Source organism: Chiloscyllium punctatum, chromosome 9 (genome assembly GCF_047496795.1).
Source record: "Chiloscyllium punctatum isolate Juve2018m chromosome 9, sChiPun1.3, whole genome shotgun sequence".
Lineage (NCBI taxonomy): Eukaryota > Metazoa > Chordata > Chondrichthyes > Orectolobiformes > Hemiscylliidae > Chiloscyllium > Chiloscyllium punctatum.
Window position 1 is genome coordinate 115,959,095 of NC_092747.1, and position 17,899 is coordinate 115,976,993.

At 43.0% G+C, this 17,899-nt stretch overlaps 1 protein-coding gene across 3 annotated transcripts in view; it reads right to left on the minus strand.

Annotated features, from left to right (window-relative positions):
* Positions 1-1,458: 1,458 nt before the first annotated feature.
* LOC140481036 (uncharacterized protein C3orf85-like) overlaps positions 1,459-17,899 on the minus strand; it is a 39,084-nt gene continuing 22,643 nt past the window's right edge. For 2 of the 3 annotated variants that reach the window (XM_072576636.1, XM_072576634.1), the window contains 2 exons: positions 4,758-4,849; positions 1,459-1,795 (listed from right to left, as the gene is read on the minus strand). In XM_072576636.1, coding sequence (XP_072432737.1) covers positions 1,720-1,795; positions 4,758-4,849 — 168 coding nt within the window. In that variant the 3' untranslated portion in view covers positions 1,459-1,719. The remainder of the gene's footprint in view (positions 1,796-4,757; positions 4,850-17,899) is intronic. The other variant, XM_072576635.1, reaches the window with a different exon arrangement.

The following is a 17,899-nucleotide window of genomic DNA, read 5'->3' on the forward strand; positions in this document are numbered from 1 at the left end:
ATGAAAGAGAACATTAGGGAGCAAACAATCTTGTCTGTTGGCAAAGAGCTTAACAGGATTGAAAGGAAGAGAAAGGCGGCAATTCATTGAATCCTGTGGGTTAGACTAGTGTTATTGAACTGTGCCTTCCTGATTTCATTTTTCCTTTTTCACCCTCACTGTCCATGCCTTGTCTGTCTTCATGTCCATCAGTACGTGAGAGGGAGAAACTTCGAAAGGGTAGCATTTAAGTTGTGGAGTTATACGTGATCAATTCATATTTCTAAATTGCTATTGATTAAAAACGATTTGTTCATAACAAATAGTCATTTTCTTAAGTAGAGAAACTTGAAAAGTTTTTTTTTTAACCTGAGTCAATCGGTCAGGTAAAGTTGGGTAGTTTGACAATATCTTTTCATAGATGTAGAATTGCATTTTATTTTTAGTTCACTACCTCAGTAGGTTACGAGAAAATGCAGATTTCATAACTCATTTGGGGAATACCTCCATTCCTTCCATAAGATGTCACCTACACTTTCAGCCACCAGTCACTCTAATTCTCAACTCTGCTCTCAATTTGACATCTTGGCTTTAGTCTTGCTGCAATGTTTCAATAATGATTGACATTGAAGAACCATATTTTCTCACTGGGCATCTTACACACTCACCTCTGAGTTCAATAATTTCAGGTTGCAGCCCCTGATTCCAATTTTGCTCCTTAATTTTGCTGTTTTTGATTCTAAACTCTTTTTCCTTTTCTCATTTCAGACAGCAGCCATTCCTAACTCTTCTACGCACCTCTACTGTTTTTGAGACTTTGATCGGTTTGCAAGATGGGATGTGGCCAAGGACCAGTGAGTAGTGTAGCCTTGTGCATAAATAGCCATAGCTGTAGGGAGGCATAGTATGTGCTAGAAAGTTGAAGGTAAGCCACTTAAGTGCTTTGAAGTGAAGCTTTGTTTGCAGCTGCTGTGGGTACTACATTGAAGGGAGATTCTGGACTGCCAAATGTGCCTGGGTGTATGTCTGGGGTTCCAAGATGACATCGATGCCGGGCATGCTGGTTTATGCTAGAATAACCTGACAAGTGGGAAAATTGAGCTAACGTTGGATTAGAGGGTTGCATGGGGCAGGGTTGGTAGTTAATGAGGTAGGCTTTGGATTATTGTGTGAGAAATTCCACCAGCCCTTGCAGAGAGAAACTCTGTGAAAATGACATTTTCCCAAAGTACAGTAAGATTCAACCCACTGGAGTTTACTGTAAGTTTGCAGAAAATTATAGATCATGAACACGTGATCATTAACACACAACTGGGGAATTAGGCCAAATATGTTACGTGCTGCCATTGGGAAAACTGTTATCCTTTTCTTGCTGTGGAAGACAGTCAGTTTACTTAGCTCTAAGATGTCAGCAAACAGTCATAAATCATTCCAAATAAAATCCAGTTCTGTGCAGATAAATAACATCACAACACAGAGTGAAACTTGTTACCATCAATATTTATTGATTAACATTTTTCAAGAAATGCTTAACACATGCACCTACTCTGGATAAATCTCACACAGTTAGAGCTCATTGAGCTGTGGTTATATTGTGCTTTGTAATGAGCAGAAGGCATTCCACATTGTCAGGGTGGATTGATTGGTAATGACATGCTTCCTGAGCTCGCACAGTCGACTTTGAATTAATCATGCAGTTGGAAATATTTGACGTCTTTTGTATCCTTCAGTTCTTTGGAATTATTTGTACGTGGCTTGTTGTTGAAGGTAAACGCTCGTTTGTCGCAGGTAATCCATATAGCTTTTGATATGTTCCCTACAAAAGACAGTTGAAATGAAGGCTTAGGCAGACAACAATGGTTGTATTAGCACAAATCTTTCTGAAGGCAAAAAAAGAGTTTTCCAAACAAGCTACAATGCTACAATGACAGTCTTCAGATTAAATAGAAATCAACATTGCAATGTATTGCGCAATTGCATATTTTCTCCAGGTATATTTTGGCATTTGCTACTCACTCCATTTCCTAACAAACCTGAAATATACTACAGCAAAATAAATCTCTTACACCAGGCTTTAATTTTTTCTGAAGCTTTTGTGATTTTGCTTCAGTAGGTTACATTTCAGAAACTCACAGGCATGGTTTCTTGACCATGTAGACCTCACCTAAATATTCCAGTGCATAAATCTGCCTGACATGACCTGAGGAATGAATTGATTCCTTTGGAGGAAGATAGCTGTCAGACTGACTCTGTGCTCAAGAAATTACATGTGGACAGGGGTTATTCACTTGTAATATTAATGCCGGTTGTTAAGAGAACGTACAAAGAAGGAGGATCTTTAAAGAAATGCAAGCTGCAGAAGTGATGCACAGGGGACACTTTGGCAAATTAGACGTGGAGAAAATTTTAATCTGAACAGTGCAGCAACTTAACCTTCAATAGAGGAAAAAGTTTGAAATAAAACACCCTGTACTACTCAGAATCCCAATTCCACGCTCACTCCAAGAGAGTACACCTCGAGATGGCAGGAAGATTTGAAGACTCTTTTTATCCCACAGCTTTGTGAATACAACTTTCATCGGGGCCATCTGAAACAGACAACTTCGAAAGGCAGGAGTCACCAGGAGAAGTTCACTGCTTCTGCTGATCGGGATGTGAATCTAACTCCCACTACATAAAGGTGTCCTTAGTTATAAAAAATAACAGCCCAGAGATTAGATGCAAAAGCAAAATGTCGTAGATGTTGAAAATCTGAAATGAGAAGAAAAATGTTGTGGTTCTGTACGTCGAGCTGGGAATTTGTGTTGCAGACGTTTCGTCCCCTGTCCAGGTGACTTCCTCAGTGCTTGGGAGCCTCCTGTGAAGCGCTTCTGTGCTGTTTCCTCCGGCATTTATAGTGCACTATAAATGCCGGAGGAAACATCACAGAAGGGCTTCACAGGAGGCTCCCAAGCACTGAGGAAGTCACCTGGACAGGGGACGAAACGTCTGCAACACAAATTCCCAGCTCGGCGAACAGAACCACAACAACGAGCACCCGAGCTACAAATCTTCTCACAAACTTTGAGAAGAAAAATGCTGGAAAACCTCAGCAGGTCTTTGTGGAGCAAAACAGAGCTGAAGTTTGAGGCTTTTCCATGGTTCTACCTGCTCCCACCCTAGTTTGATCGGATTAAAAACTCTTGCATTTTTATTTTTCTTCAGTTCTCGATGAACGGTCGATGATTAAAGCGAGTCCTCACCATCAATGCTGTTTAAAATGCTCATCTGTTTCAGCACTTTTCATGATTATATAAGAGATGATCTGGAGAAGCTTACAGCTGTGGAGAGCCATGATCTACTGGATTGAGGCAGGTTTGTATTCAATTCAAAAGAGAGAGCAACAGCAGTGCCCACAGGCCAATAGGGTTATCTCTCCCAATCCCATCTTGCAGTCTATAGTACCTTAAGTGGATAACCAATTACTTTCTAAATATAATTAAGTTTTCTGCCTCTACCACCCTTTAAGGCAGAGTTCCAGATGCCAACCACCCTCCAGGTGAAAATATAGCTTCTCAATTCTCTTTGAATCTATTAGTTACTTTAAATCCATACCCATCCTGAATTGACCTCTCTTCTATGGGAAGTAGATTCCTGCTATCCATTTTACTTGGGCCCCTACTCATTCCCATTATTGCTTAATCTAAAAGTTCATATGAGTCTTCATATAAAACTTCATATGAAGTTCATGCCTTTGTGAAGTGGAGGATTAACTATATTTCCACTCTAGTGGCACCTTCGGAGTACGTGCATAAGCAGTTGCATCATGAAGATGATGGGACAAGTTGGAAGTGGGAGCTGACCATTTGTAGTTTCACTGACATGTCCTCTCTTTCCATTCCTGTATATGGTTATGTTCGATAAAACCTGTTCATGCTCACTCTCCTGAGTGAGACCTGATCTAACTGCAAACTATATATCAGTGCACGAGTGTAACAATTGATCAGCCCTGCATTTCAATTTAACACGCATTATCAGATCTTTAAGTTCACCTCTGTGCAAAATTCAGAAACAACATCAACCTTGAAGCTGATGACATCTGAGCTGTTTATTCTCATCAGTCACGTTTCACTCGACTGAATGATTTAACTTCCCAAGTTAGACAGCTATTGCAGACAGCATTAGGAAATAGAGAAGTTTTTGTTTGCAAAAGAACAGTCATCATCTTGTTTATGACTTTTGGACATAATTTTAAGATTTTTGTCCCGCAGCTCCACTTATCTGATGTTGGTGGTGTCATAACCACGAGGTACAGGAGGTTTCAGCTACTGAATTCATCTACCCAAGCCATTGTATTGTATGGGGCTAGGCCACAAAGCTTGGAAGAAATAAAGGACAATTTCCCAACTTTACATTCAGTGACTGCGGAAATGTGCCTCACAAGATCTTATGGAATTCACTATGGGATACACTATAAAATTTAGTTGAATAATCAACTTTAGTTTTTTTGAAGTCAGTGCTTTCTAGTATCTCAGCTTCCTGGAATTGCTGCCTTTTGCAGCTAGAAATTAAAATGTCAAGCTTGATCAGGCCAACTAGCCTCATTACAAATAGTGTGCACACTGCTAGCACAAAGCTGCTCTCCTTGCATAAGCCCAGCATATCTGCTTTGCTTGATAAAAATATGATACTTTTTTAAAGTGTTTAGTCCGCATTCCCATTGACTTTAGCTTACCATTCACAACAGGCTATTTCTTTTTAACACAATATTTACATAAAACAACTGATCCAGTACTTACTGCACAACAGATGGATCTGATGCAAAGCCGATCGAACTTAATCCTATGTAGTACTGCGCTGTGTCCCTTAATGACGTCCAGTATTCACTTACCTAAATAATATCAAACACATTCAGCCAAAAAATGGACAATGGAAAATTGGACAATAAAGTGAATGATATAATGCTGTCTAGTTTTAAGGGAATAAAACATTTTTTAAAAATTATTTTGTATATTTTTTTCACAATTACAGATCAGCTTGGCTGTGTATATTTGCCTGGGGGGAGACCCAGGCTAAAATCAAAAATGTGGGAGAGAAGCAAAACCTGGGTAAAACCAGAGCTAATTGGGAACCCGAAGGAGATTGAAAGTGTGACCGCTGATAAACCAGGGGTGAGTGCAATCCTGCAGGGGAGACAGGAATGACCAGGGTAAGCCAGTTCTGAATCTACAGTGTAAAGGGGAAAGACTCCAGATTAAACTGGACCTGGTTACTTTAGTTTGGAATGATCACTGAATGGACAAGTAGTTTAGATATTTCCTAATCAACTAGCTTAGAGGCATTATTACACACTTCGGGAGCATTTGGGACTTAAAATCTCGGAGAGGGTGCAGAATGTTCTCAAGGTGGAGAGGACCCAGCAGGAGGTCATTGTACACATTGGAACCAACGACATAGGAAGGGAAAAGGATGAGATTCTGAAGGGAGAATATAGAGAGTTAGGCAGGAACTTAAAAAGAAGGACCTTGCGAGTAGTAATATCTGGATTATTCCCGGTGCTATGAGCTAGTGAGGGTAGGAATAGGAGGATAGAGCAGATGAATGCATGGCTGAGGAGCATGGGAGAAGGATTCACATTTTTGGATCATTGCAATCTTCTCTGTGGTAGAAGTGACCTGTACAAGAAGGACGGATTGTACTTGAATTGGAAGGGGCCAAAATACTGACAGGGAGATTTGCTAGAGCTGCTTCGGAGGATTTAAACTAGTAAGGTGGGGGTGGTGGGATCAAGGGAGACAGTGAGGAAAGAGATCAATCTGAGACTGGTACAGTTGAGAAACGAAGCAACTCAAACAGTCAGGGCAGGCAGGGACAAAGCAAAGAACAAGGTAGGATTGATCAATTAATCTGCATTTATTTCAATGCAAGAGGCCTAACAGGGAAGGCAGATTAACTCAGGGCATGGTTAGGAACATGGGACTGGGATATCATAGCAATTACAGAAACATGGCTCAGGGATGAGCAGGACTGGCAGCTTAATGTTCCAGGTTACAAATAGGAAGAACTGAAAGGGAGGCAAGAAATGAGGGGCAGTGGGTTTTATTTGATAAGGGATAGCATTACAGTTGTACTAAGGGAGGATATTCCCAGAACTATCTCCAAGGAAGTTATTTGGGTGGAACTGAGAAATAAGAAAGGAATGATAACCTTCTTGGGATTGTATTATAGACTCCCTAATAGTCAGAGGGAAATTTAGAAACAAATTTGTATGGAGATCTCTATTATCTGTAAGAATAATAGGGTGGTTATGATAGGGGATTTTAACTTTCCAAACATAGACTGGGACTGTCATAGTGTTAAGGGCTTGGATGGAAAGGAATTTGTTAAGTGTGTACAAGAACATTTTCTGATTCATTATGTTGATGTACCTACTAGAGAAGGTGCAAAACTTGACCTACTCTTGGGAAATAAGGCAGGGTAGGTGACTTACACCACCCCATTCGCCGCCACCCCCACCCCCTGCCTGCTCCCCCATCCACCCCCAACACTGCCCCTCACTCAGTCCCTGTCCACCCACTGCCTGCCCCCCCTCACCCCCACCCATTCCCCCGTCTGTCACCCACCCCCGCCTGACCAGTGTAAGTGAGGGAGCACTTTGAGGCCAGTGACCATAATTCTATTAGTTTAAAAGTAATGACGGGAAAAGATAGACCAGATCTAAAAGTCGAAGTTCTGAACTGGAGGAAGGCTAATTTTGATGGTATTAGGCAAGGACCTTCAAAAGCTGATTGGGGGCCGATGTTTGCAGGTAAAGGGACGGCTGGAAAATGGGAAGCCTTCAGAAACGAGATAATGAGAGTCCAGAGAAAGTATATTCCTGTCAGGGTGAAAGGAAAGGCTGGTAGGTATAGGGGATGCTGGATGACTAGAGACATTGAGGGTTTGGTTAAGGGAAAGAAGGAAGCATATGTGAGGTTATACAGGATAGATCGAGTGAATCCTTAGAAGAGTATAAAGGCAGTAGGAGGTAAATACTTAAGAGGTAAATCAGGAAAGCAAAAAGAGGACATGAGATAGCTTTGGCAACTAAGGTTAAAAAATATCCAAAGGATTTTTACAAATACATTAAGGACAAAAGGGTAACCAGGGAGAGAATAGAGCCCCTCAAAGAGTCGGGTCAGGCGGGGGTGGGTGACAGACGGGGGAATGGGTGGGGGTGAGGAGGGGCAGGCAGTGGGTGGACAGGGACTGGGTGAGGGGCAGTGTTGGGGGTGGATGGGGGAGCAGGCAGGGGGTGGGGGTGGCGGCGAATGGGGTGGTGTTGTCGGGGGTGTGGGCGGATGGGGCGGTGTTGGGGGTGGGCGGAGGGTGAGGGTGGGGTGAATGAGGGAGCGGGCAGGGGCTGGTGTTGGGTGTGGACGAGGGGATGGGCGGAGGGCAGTGTTAGGGGCAGGGTTGGGGCAGTGTTGGACAGGATTGGGGTGGGCAGGGTCGGAGCCTTGTGCACACTGTGCTACTGCTTGTCTCCTGAACAGGGAGCAGACTTAATAGAAAACTCCGAGCCCCAGAGGAAAGGCACTGAATCGATTAACCAAATAATCAATTATCCAAACGAAATAACGCCCATCCATCTTGTTCAGATATTCGAAATTCCTCTGTAGTTAGTAAGTTTACAGATGACACCATAATTGGAGGTGTAGTGGACAGTAAAGAATGTTACCTCAGATTACAACAGGATCTGGATCAGATGGGCCAATGGGCTGAGAAGTGGCAGATGGAGTTTAATTCAGATAAATGCAAGGTGCTGCATTTTGGGAAAGCAAATCTTAGCTGGGCTTATGCACGTAATGGTAAAATCCTAAGGAGTGTTGCTGAACAAAGAGACTTTGGAGTGAAGGTTCATAGCTCCTTGAAAGTGGAGTCACAGGTAGATAGGATAGTGAAGAAGGCGTTTAGTATGCTTTCCTTTATTGGTCAGAGTACTGAGTACAGGAGTTGGGAGGTCATGTTGCGGCTGTACAGGACATTGGTTCGGCCACTTTTGGAATTGCGTGCAATTCTGGTCTCCTTCCTATCAGAAAGATGTGAAATTTGAAAGGGTTCAGAAAAGATTTACAAGGATGTTGCTAAGGTTGGAGGATTTGAGCTACAGGGAGAGGTTGAATTGGCTGGGGCTATTTTCCCTGGAGCAGCGAAGGGTGAGGGATGACGTGATAAAGGTTTATTAAATTATGAGGGGCATGGATAGGGTAAATAGACAAAGTCTTTTCCCTGGGTTGGTGGAGTCCAAAACTAGTGGGCATAAGTTTAGGGTGAGAGGGGCAAGATATAAAAGAGACCTAAGGGGCAACTTTTTCATGCAGAGGATGGTGAGTGTGTGGATTGAGCTGCCAGAGGATGCGGTGGAGGCTGGTACAATTGCAACATTTAAAAGGCATCTGGATGGGTATATGAATAGGAAGGGTTTGGAGGGATATGGACCGGGTGCTGGCAGGTGGGACTAGTTTGGGTTGGGATATCTGGTTGGCATGGATGAGTTGGACTGAAGGGTCTGTTTCCATGCTGTGCATCTTTATGACTCTATGACACCATTAGCCTACCGTTAGGAACATTACTACAACAACCCCATCAAGTGATTTATTAAATACTAAATAATGTCCTCCATATGACAGATGACACTTTCAAGGTCCTGCAGAATGTTACTTATTGCTCCTTGGATAATTTCCACTGCTGATACCCCAACATTGGAATTAGGAAGATAGTAACAGGAGTAGGCCATTCAGCTCACTGAGCCTGCCTGGCCATTCAATATGATCATGGCTGATTGACCACTCAGCCTTTTCCCCACTCCATCCCCATAACCTAGTATGCCACTCGTAATCAAAAATCTATTAATGTCTACCTTAAAAATACTCAAAGACAGAGCTTCCACAGTCCTCTGAGGTAGAAAATTCTAAATGTACTGCTTCCACGGCTTCCAATTATTCCAAATGGTAAGCAATTGAAATAAAGCCAAGTAATGAAGACCATTGGTAATTCTGTCATCTCATTCAAAGACACCTACCAGAAGAGCATGTTGAAAATGTGTTGCTGGGAAAGCGCCGCGGGTCAGGCAGCATCCAAGGAGCAGGAGAATCGACGTTTCGGGCATGAGCCCTTCTTCAGGAATGAGGAAAGTGTGTCTAACAGGCTAAGATAAAAGGTAGGGAGGAGGGGCTTGGGGAGGGGTGTTGGAAATGCGATAGGTGGAAGGAGGTCAAGGTGAGGGTGATAGGCCGGAGTGGGGGTGGGGGCGGAGAGGTCAGGAAGAAGATTGCAGGTTAGGAAGGCGGTGCTGAGTTCGAGGGTTGGGAGTGAGACAAGGTGGGGGGAGGGGAAATGAGGAAACTGGAGAAATCTGAGTTCATCCCCTGTGGTTGGAGGATTCCCAGGCAGAAGATGAGGCGCTCTTCCTCCAGCCGTTGTGTTACTATGGTCTGGTGATGGAGGAGGTCAAGGATCTGCATGTCCTTGGTGGAGTGGGAGGGGGAGTTAGAGTGTTCAGCCACGGGGTGGTTGGGTTAGTTGGTGTGGGTGTCCCAGAGGTGTTCTGTGAAATGTTCCGCAAGTAGACGGCCTGTCTCCCCAATATAGAGGAGACAACAGTGGATGCAGTAAATGATGTGTGTGGAGGTGCAGGTGAATTTGTGGCATATATGGAAGGATCCCTTGGGGCCTTGGAGGGAAGTGAGGGAGGAGGTGTGGGCGCAAGTTTTGCATTTCTTGCGGTTGCAGGGGAAGGTGCTGGGAGTGGAGGTTGGGTTGGTGGGGGGTGTGGACCTGACGAGGGACTCACGGAGGGAGTGGTCTTTTTGGAGCACTGATAGGGGAGGGGAGGGAAATATATCCCTGGTAGTGGGGTCCGTTTGGAGGTGGCGGAAATGACGGCGGATGATACGATGTATATGGAAGTTGGTGGGGTGGTAGGTGAGGACTAGTGAGGTTCTGTCTTGGTGGCGATTGGAGGAGCGGGGCTCGAGGGCGGAGGAGGGGGAAGTGGAGGAGATGCGGTGGAGGGCCTCGTCGATCACGTCTGGGGGGAAATTGCGGTCTTTGAAGAAGGAGGCCATCTGGGTTGTACGGACATGCAGGTCCCCCTCCCACTCCACCAAGGACATGCAGGTCCTTGAACTCCTCCTTCATCAGACCATAGCAACACGACGGCTGGAGGAAGAGCGCCTCATCTTCCGCCTAGGAACCCTCCAACCACAAGGGATGAACTCTGACTTCTCCAGTTTCCTAATTTGCCCTCCCCCCACCCTGTCTCAGTCCCAACCCTCAAACTCAGCACCGCCTTCCTAACTTGCAATCTTCTTCCTGATCTCTCTGCCCCCCCACCCCCACTCCGGCCTATCACTCTCACCTTGACCTCCTTCCACCTATTGCATTTCCAACGCCCCTTCCCCAAGTCCCTCCTCCCGAAACGTCGATTCTCCTGCTCCTTGGATGCTGCCTGACCTGCTGCGCTTTTCCAGCAACACATTTTCAGCTCTGATCTCCAGCATCTGCAGTCCTCACTTTCTTCCAGAAGAGCATGTTGGCAACCTATTGTGTAACCAGGATATCTTTGGGAGAAATTTACCAAAAGTATTGAAAGACCTTCCTTTGCTATGGCCTTATTAAGTTGACTTAAGTCCACACATAAACAAAGACTCCTGTTCAGTTTGGGAACTATCATAATTCCAGACACACGACTCTGTAGGCTTGGTGACAGGAGTAATGACTCCCATCCTGGTCATCTCTTCCAGTTGTAGTTCGACCTGGAGACAGCAAGGACTGCAGATGCTGGAAGGCAGAGTCAGTAGACGTGAAGCTGGAAGAGCACAGAAGCTCAGACAGCACCCGAGGACAGGAAAGTCAACGTTTTGGACCTAAATCCTGATGAAGGGTTTCAGCCCGAAACACTAACTTTCCCGCTCCTCAGGTGCTTTGTGAATTGCTGTGCTGTTCCAGCTTCACATCTCCTGACTCTGTAGTTAGACCTGTTTCATTTTTGAGTCTGGTATCTTGTGAGGTCTGAAAAAAACTCAAGTTTCGCATTTTATCACAAAATAATGCTATATGCAACTTTTCCAGACCAGTAAAGCAGTTGGGAAGGTTTTTATTGCTCATTAATGTTGTTGATTTTCCTGGTAAGATTGATGTCTGTACAAGTTCTTGTACTTAAAAGAGAGAATTCCTGATTCTGTATAATATATAATGTTTCAAAAATTCACTTTCCCCTTTACTAGATGACACTTGAGACTTTCTCTTCACACTTAGTTTGATCCCTCTTGGACTTTGTAATTGGGTTTCCATTGGCTCAGTCAATATGTTGTTAACCAGGATTCATTGTCTTATCTTAAACAGTTACACTTCCTCCAGTAGCTTGTTTAAAGCTGATGGTATATCCACTGCTATTTTTATATCTGTATTCTACGGTACATCATTGGGGTCAAGGATCTCACCAGAAAAAAAAGTTCCTCTTCTGGTGGATATTATTCAACTTCATTGGTATCTCTATGATAGCTCTTTGAAACCTGAAAAGGTAGAAGTTTCACTCCAGTACAAATTCTGAAAATTATCGAGTTCCTACAGTGTGAAAGCAGGCCATTCAGTCCATCAAGTCCACACCAACTTATTGAAGTGCATCCCACCCAGACTCACCCTCCTACCCTACCCTGTGACCCTGCATTTCGCACAGCCAATGCACATAACCTGCACATCTTTGGTCTGTGGGAGGAAACTGGATCACCAGGAGGAAACCCACACAGACACAGGGAGAGTATGCAAACTCCACACTGACAGTCACCCGAGGCTGGAACTGTACCCATGCCCCTGGCGCTGTGAGGCAGCAGTGCTAACCATTAAACCACCATGCCACCCAAAATGATACATTTTTCTTTGGAAAAGGTATACTGCAAAGTTTACAGGATTCTATTCATGTGAGACTGTGAGACTTCTTTTATATTCGTGTGTTTAAGGAATTTTATGGCCTAAAACTGTAGGTTTTCTGAGCCAAGGTTTCTCTTCACCAGTTATATTACCCTGTTCTGATTATGGATTTTGTTTGTCTCAGCAGTTATATTGCTTTTCCTAAGGTGTGGTCTTCTTTAGATTGTAATAAGTCTGATAGAGATTTGTCAGCAACACCAACAGCAATGTGGTCTCCCATTAGTCTTGTGTTTTGGTCTTCATACTTACATCCTTTCGACATCATCAATAAACTGATTTACTGGTTCACCCAGTCACTAGATCCTTCTTTAGGCATTTTCCTTTCCAGAGTTCAATTTATCCCCAGATTAAAATAGCTGTTGAAGACTTTTACAATTTATTCAGTGTACTTGAGGTCTCACCAATGCCCTGTCTTGCAATAACTTTGTCTGCTACCTATTCAATGGAGCAAAGCAAGTTCAACACTACTCAGCTTCATATTTACTGTCCAATCCTGAAGCAATTCACAATCTCATTTTTTTTCTCACCAAAGTGTTCACAACAGGGATGCTCTCAGGGTCCATAGTCTTTCCTACATCTAGTGTGTTCAGTAATTTCTTTATATCACATGGAGTGAATTGAATTGTCTGAAGATTGGTATCTCTAATGAGGGGGACACCAGGAAGAGTATGAGATGTATCATGCAATGACTTATATGCTAAAATTCCTGATTATCCTATCTTTTACTATGAATACATTAAAGTATTATTTTGTCTTTGAATGACAAGTTGACAGATTTGCATTAAAACTATCAAACTATGATTTAATTATAGATTTTTTACTTGTATTGTGATTATTTTCTGACTGTCATCAGTCCAAATCAGAAAGTGTCTAATTTTTTAATGTTAATTCACACAGTTAAAAAAAAAAATGGAGCGTACTCTTGCTTTCACACATTCCAAAGTGCAACACCACACTGCTGGGAGTAATGTCTTTAAGTAACAATTCAAGTTATAACAGGCAAATCTGTATCAGGCAAACGGCGCTGTTGTTATGAAGACCATCTGGTTGTGAAATGAGGCTTCCTGCAGTTCATGGCTTTGGGTCCATGTGGACTCATTTGTAATGTACTATCATTCAATGTCTAAACCATACCATGTGGAAGAATATCCTGACAAGGAAAAGTCACATATACTAAGGATGCCCATGACCTACCGCCTACTTGTGAAGGTGTGATTCCTGACACCTATTATTACGAAACAGCTTTGCAAAATGATGTTCACCGTTTCTACACAGTTACTTAATTGGTAGTTAAAAGCATTCCTAGTGAGAGATCGAAAAGGAGCTGAAGTCTTTAAAAAGCAGTAATGCATCAACTATGACACAAGGGTTGCCCAAGTGACATCTAGAATATTAATAGTATCTAATTAATTATAGTGACCACAATTAATAATGCTCAGCAGCCAACAACAATGCTGTACAGCTATTAATGAATTGTAAAATGGCTTTTGCACAATTTTCAGTTTTAACTATCATCTGCCCAATTGATTCATATCAGATGTTCACACAACTAAAAACAAGTTGGATCAGTGGTAGATGCCCATTTCATTTGGGGCTCTGCTGTTTGCAGGAACACAGAAAATTACAGTGAAGATCTACAGCCAGGGATAATTTTTCAAACTGAAAGGTGTTGTAGAATCAAACAACTGCTGCACAGTAGGACACAATGGTGACAGAGAATCATCCGCCCATTTTACACTCCACTACATTAGTTTTTCGTTGAGTTATTATTGATGCAAAATGATTAATTGTAGTGTGTTCATCCCAAGCATCTCTTGCTGTGTGCAGATGAAAGCTTCTTTTGCAAAAAAAAGTACTAATTTAAGTCAAATAAAAAAAAACTGCCAGCAGTGCTCTAACCATTAGCCAAGGGTGTTGGTTAGCTCAGTGGGCTGGATGGTTAGTGATGCCAACTGTGTATGTTCGATTCCCATAATGGCCGAGATTACCATGATGGACTTTCCTTCTCAACCTCACCCCTTCACTTGAAACATGGTGACCCTCAGGTTAAACTATCACCAGGTCATCGCCCTCTAATAAGATGAGGAGGAGCCAGCTTTGGACTAGGGTGAACAAAGTTAAAAATCACACAACAGCAGGTTATAGTCCAACAGGTTTATTTTGGAGCACTGCTCCTTTGTCAGGTTTCCAATTATTAATAAATCCCAGAACTCCTTTCAAGTCACAGTTCTGAGATGACTTAAGGTTTTATAGAAAAAGGTGACATCTTAGCTCAGACAATGCATGAAAGGTATGAGGTTAGAGTCTGTGTGTATTCCTCTAATGCACTGTCTGAGTTGAAATGTCATCTTATTTTTGCAAGTTGTATTGTGACTGTGGCTTGAAAGAAGTTCTGGGATTTACATATTAATGAATTGAAACCTGCAACCCATTCTAAAAGATGCAAGACTTAACAGCAATCTAGGTTTGTTCACTATATCGTATCAGTTGCATGACACTATGATCTTGTGCTATAAATTCTGTGAATTATGATCCTGTCCCACTAGCTACCTCACAAAGGAGCAGTGCTCCAAAAACTAGTGTTTCCAAATGAGCCTGTTGGAATATAATCTGCTGTTGTGTGATTTTTAACTTTAATAAGACAGCAGCCCTATGATCCATAAGGACTATAATGGATTTTCCTTTTAATCATAATCCAGAGAGTCTGATGGTATCTCTTCACAGCTTCCTGAGTTTGCGAATGATGTGCAGTGGACTTCAAATATTTCATACCTAAATGCTTTATGTAGTGCTCAAATATTTTCGAGAAAAGGTTAGAACCTTAGTCTGCTTGTATTTCTATTGGTAGCCCATACTGTGAAAAAAACTAGTTAATCTTTTTTTAATGATGAAGGTTTTCTTATTACCTGACACCTCTGGCATATTTTACAGAACTGCCCAACATTCTTATGAAATCTTGACCAGGTAAAATACCTGTTATTCACTGCTTGGGTTTTCTGCATGCCGACATGTCCTGACATAGGACCTTCATGTTCTCTTCACCAAATCTCTTTATGATACCTGGCTGGTACCACAACTGATCAATACCTGTCTGTTCCTCATCTGAAGGGTTTGTGAGGATGTCTTCTTCATCAGAACTCTATTTTTGACTTCAGAACTCCTTCGGTATTCCATGTGAGCTGCCTGTATCAACTTAAAACACAGAAGGTTGGAGCAGGAGTAGGCCTTTAAATTGTGTGATTTCTCAATCCCCTTCTTCTTCCTCTTGTCTCTCTGAATGGGGCTGTAAAAAAGGAGCCACCTTGAACATCCCTCACCCCCCCCCGTAGTGTGTGCGGGGCAAGCTTTGATAGAACTAGCCTCATCATCCCTCCTTCCCATCCACCATTGCAGACACATTCAGTGCATGAGCCCATAGTCTTGGTTAGACTGAGGAGCACTGGATGAGCAGCACATTACGAGCAGGCAGGAGGAGAGGGAGAGAGTGAAGCAAAGAAATATGGCCAGTTCCACTCAGAAGATGGATGACAAACCCAGGTCTGCTCCACTGGGTGAAACTGGTAGGCCTCGGGTACCATAGACTTCAGCAGCAGAGGCAAGAAAATTCTGGACTATCAGAGATCATGGGCATCACAGAATCTGGAGCTTTGATGAAGAATTCCATACATTGCTCCATTCTGGTTTCGGGTTTCAAGCACAAAATGGCTATCCTTTTGAAGACCCATATGCTGCACCTGTACAGTGTCCACTGTGGCCACAACACAAAAAAAAAGCATTTCAAAATAAGCATTCCAACTCGGGCTGAATTTTCAAACTGTGCACGTGTCACACCATCACCTCCTTTATACTTGCCTTCCAAGTGCCTTTTCTCACCCAAATGCTCCTGAATAGTACTGCTTCAGTATTTGTAGAATGGCTGGTGCATTACAGCAGGGGAGATTTCAGATGGTTTCATAAAAATGTTGAGCAACTCTACTCCCAGACAGTCCAGCTTCAAACTGCAGCCCTTCAGCAAGAACGGCACCCACCCTGGCTGGATGGTTGGCAGACAGAAACGCAAAGAGAATGGCAATGGTAGGAGGTAAATACTGACATTCCTGAGAGAAGGCAGCAGACAAACACTGCCACTGCCCATAGCGCAAATGTCAGCAACCCGAGTAATCTGTTGGAGGATGGATTGCTGGACTACTGTGCATGATAGCAGTTTGGTTTACCATCACAAGAACAAGATGTTGGGTGATCTTGGAAATAACATCAGCCATTGACATTGGATCAGGGTTTGGTTCACACGTGGGCTCATGGGAAACAGATTTCAATATATCTGCAAAGCTCTGTGCAAAGGTCGGTGCTACAGTCTTCCAAGTTCCTTGACCTTATTAGCATGCCAGAAAACCTGCAGTCAATCTTTGAAACATTTCATCTGTTGAAGACCATCACAGCAACATCTCTCGCTGGGTTTTCCACAACAGGACTTGTGTGCAACCTCACCCTTCAAGGAACTGTTGTTTCTTTGTTCACCTACTCTCGGCACTGGTCATTCATTTTTAATGTCTCACAACGTGCAAATCTCAACTCAAAATCATACTCAAAATTACCCACTGCATCAGTATCTGAGATGATCACTGGGAATGTGAGAGCAAGAAACAGAATTTCATCTTCATCACCACCTTGTTGTTCTGCCACTGCGTGGTGAAGTGACCATTCTGGTCTATCTGAGAAAGGAAGGGTATTAGTGCTCAGTTGTGTTGAGGAGAGTAAAACATGAAATATATTCTCACAATGTTGGTGGCTTCTAAATCAGACAAAATTGTGGGATGATAGGCAGATGCAATGGAAGAAGAAGGTTCAGATATAAGAATCCAGTACATTCATTGATTCCAGTCACACTGCTGATGATGACCTCAGTTAAGACCACTCTAATTATGGCAAGCACTGACTATACCATTTGGAGAAAGGACCACAATCATGCCTGTATCTGCCAATTACTATAAAGTATCATCTTATTTTGCAAGAGATAAGGAGGTCTTTCATTGAACTTAATACAAACTGACTGGTTGATCCAGCTGTTAACAGTGTTGGCAAGATGTGAGATATGGTTGTGCGTGAAGTGATGCTATGAATATTAGATGTGAGTTGTGGTTGATTGATGAATTATTGAAGTATGGTGCATTGAGTATTGTGAGGCATTGGTTAGTAGACTTTGCCATTGAAAAATATATTGACTGGTCTTGATTCTTTATGTAAGGCCTTTGACGTTCCATCAGTTCTGCATCCAGGGTCTAGACACTTATCATTGACCACCAGTGCTATCTGAGTTCCACTGACTTTGCAAAATTTGCCTGAAGAACCTTGACTGAATGAATGATTTGTTACCTCCTCTCCACATTCTGCCTTAAAGTCTCTTGTCCAGCATGGGAAAATCTTGGAGACGATACGATCATGATATGCCATCCATCTGCCTTTCCCAGTTGGAGCACCTTTCAGAATACACCTCTGCTTAATTGGTCCAGGCAAGAATTAAGTAGTGTAGTTTAGTTTTAGCCCATTAAACAGTTCAAATCTTTAATTTAATTTCGACAAAAGATCATCAAACTGAAACTTTGTGTAGTATCTTCCCAGCCTGGTGAGAGCCGTGGTATGGAAGTTAGGAAATTCAGGTGATATTCTGGATTAGTGGTGCTGGAAGAGCACAGCAGTTCAGGCAGCATCCAACGAGCAGCAAAATCGACGTTTCAGTCAAAAGCCCTTCATCAGGAATAAAGGCAGTGAGCCTGAAGCGTGGAGAGATAAGCTAGAGGAGGGTGGGGGTGGGGAGAGAGTAGCATAGAGTACAATGGGTGAGTGGGGGAGGAGATGAAGGTGATAGGTCAAGGAGGAGAGGGTGGAGTGGATAGGTGGAAAAGGAGATAGGTAGGTCGGACAAGTCCAGACAAGTCAAGGAGACAGTGCTGAGCTGGAAGTTTGAAAC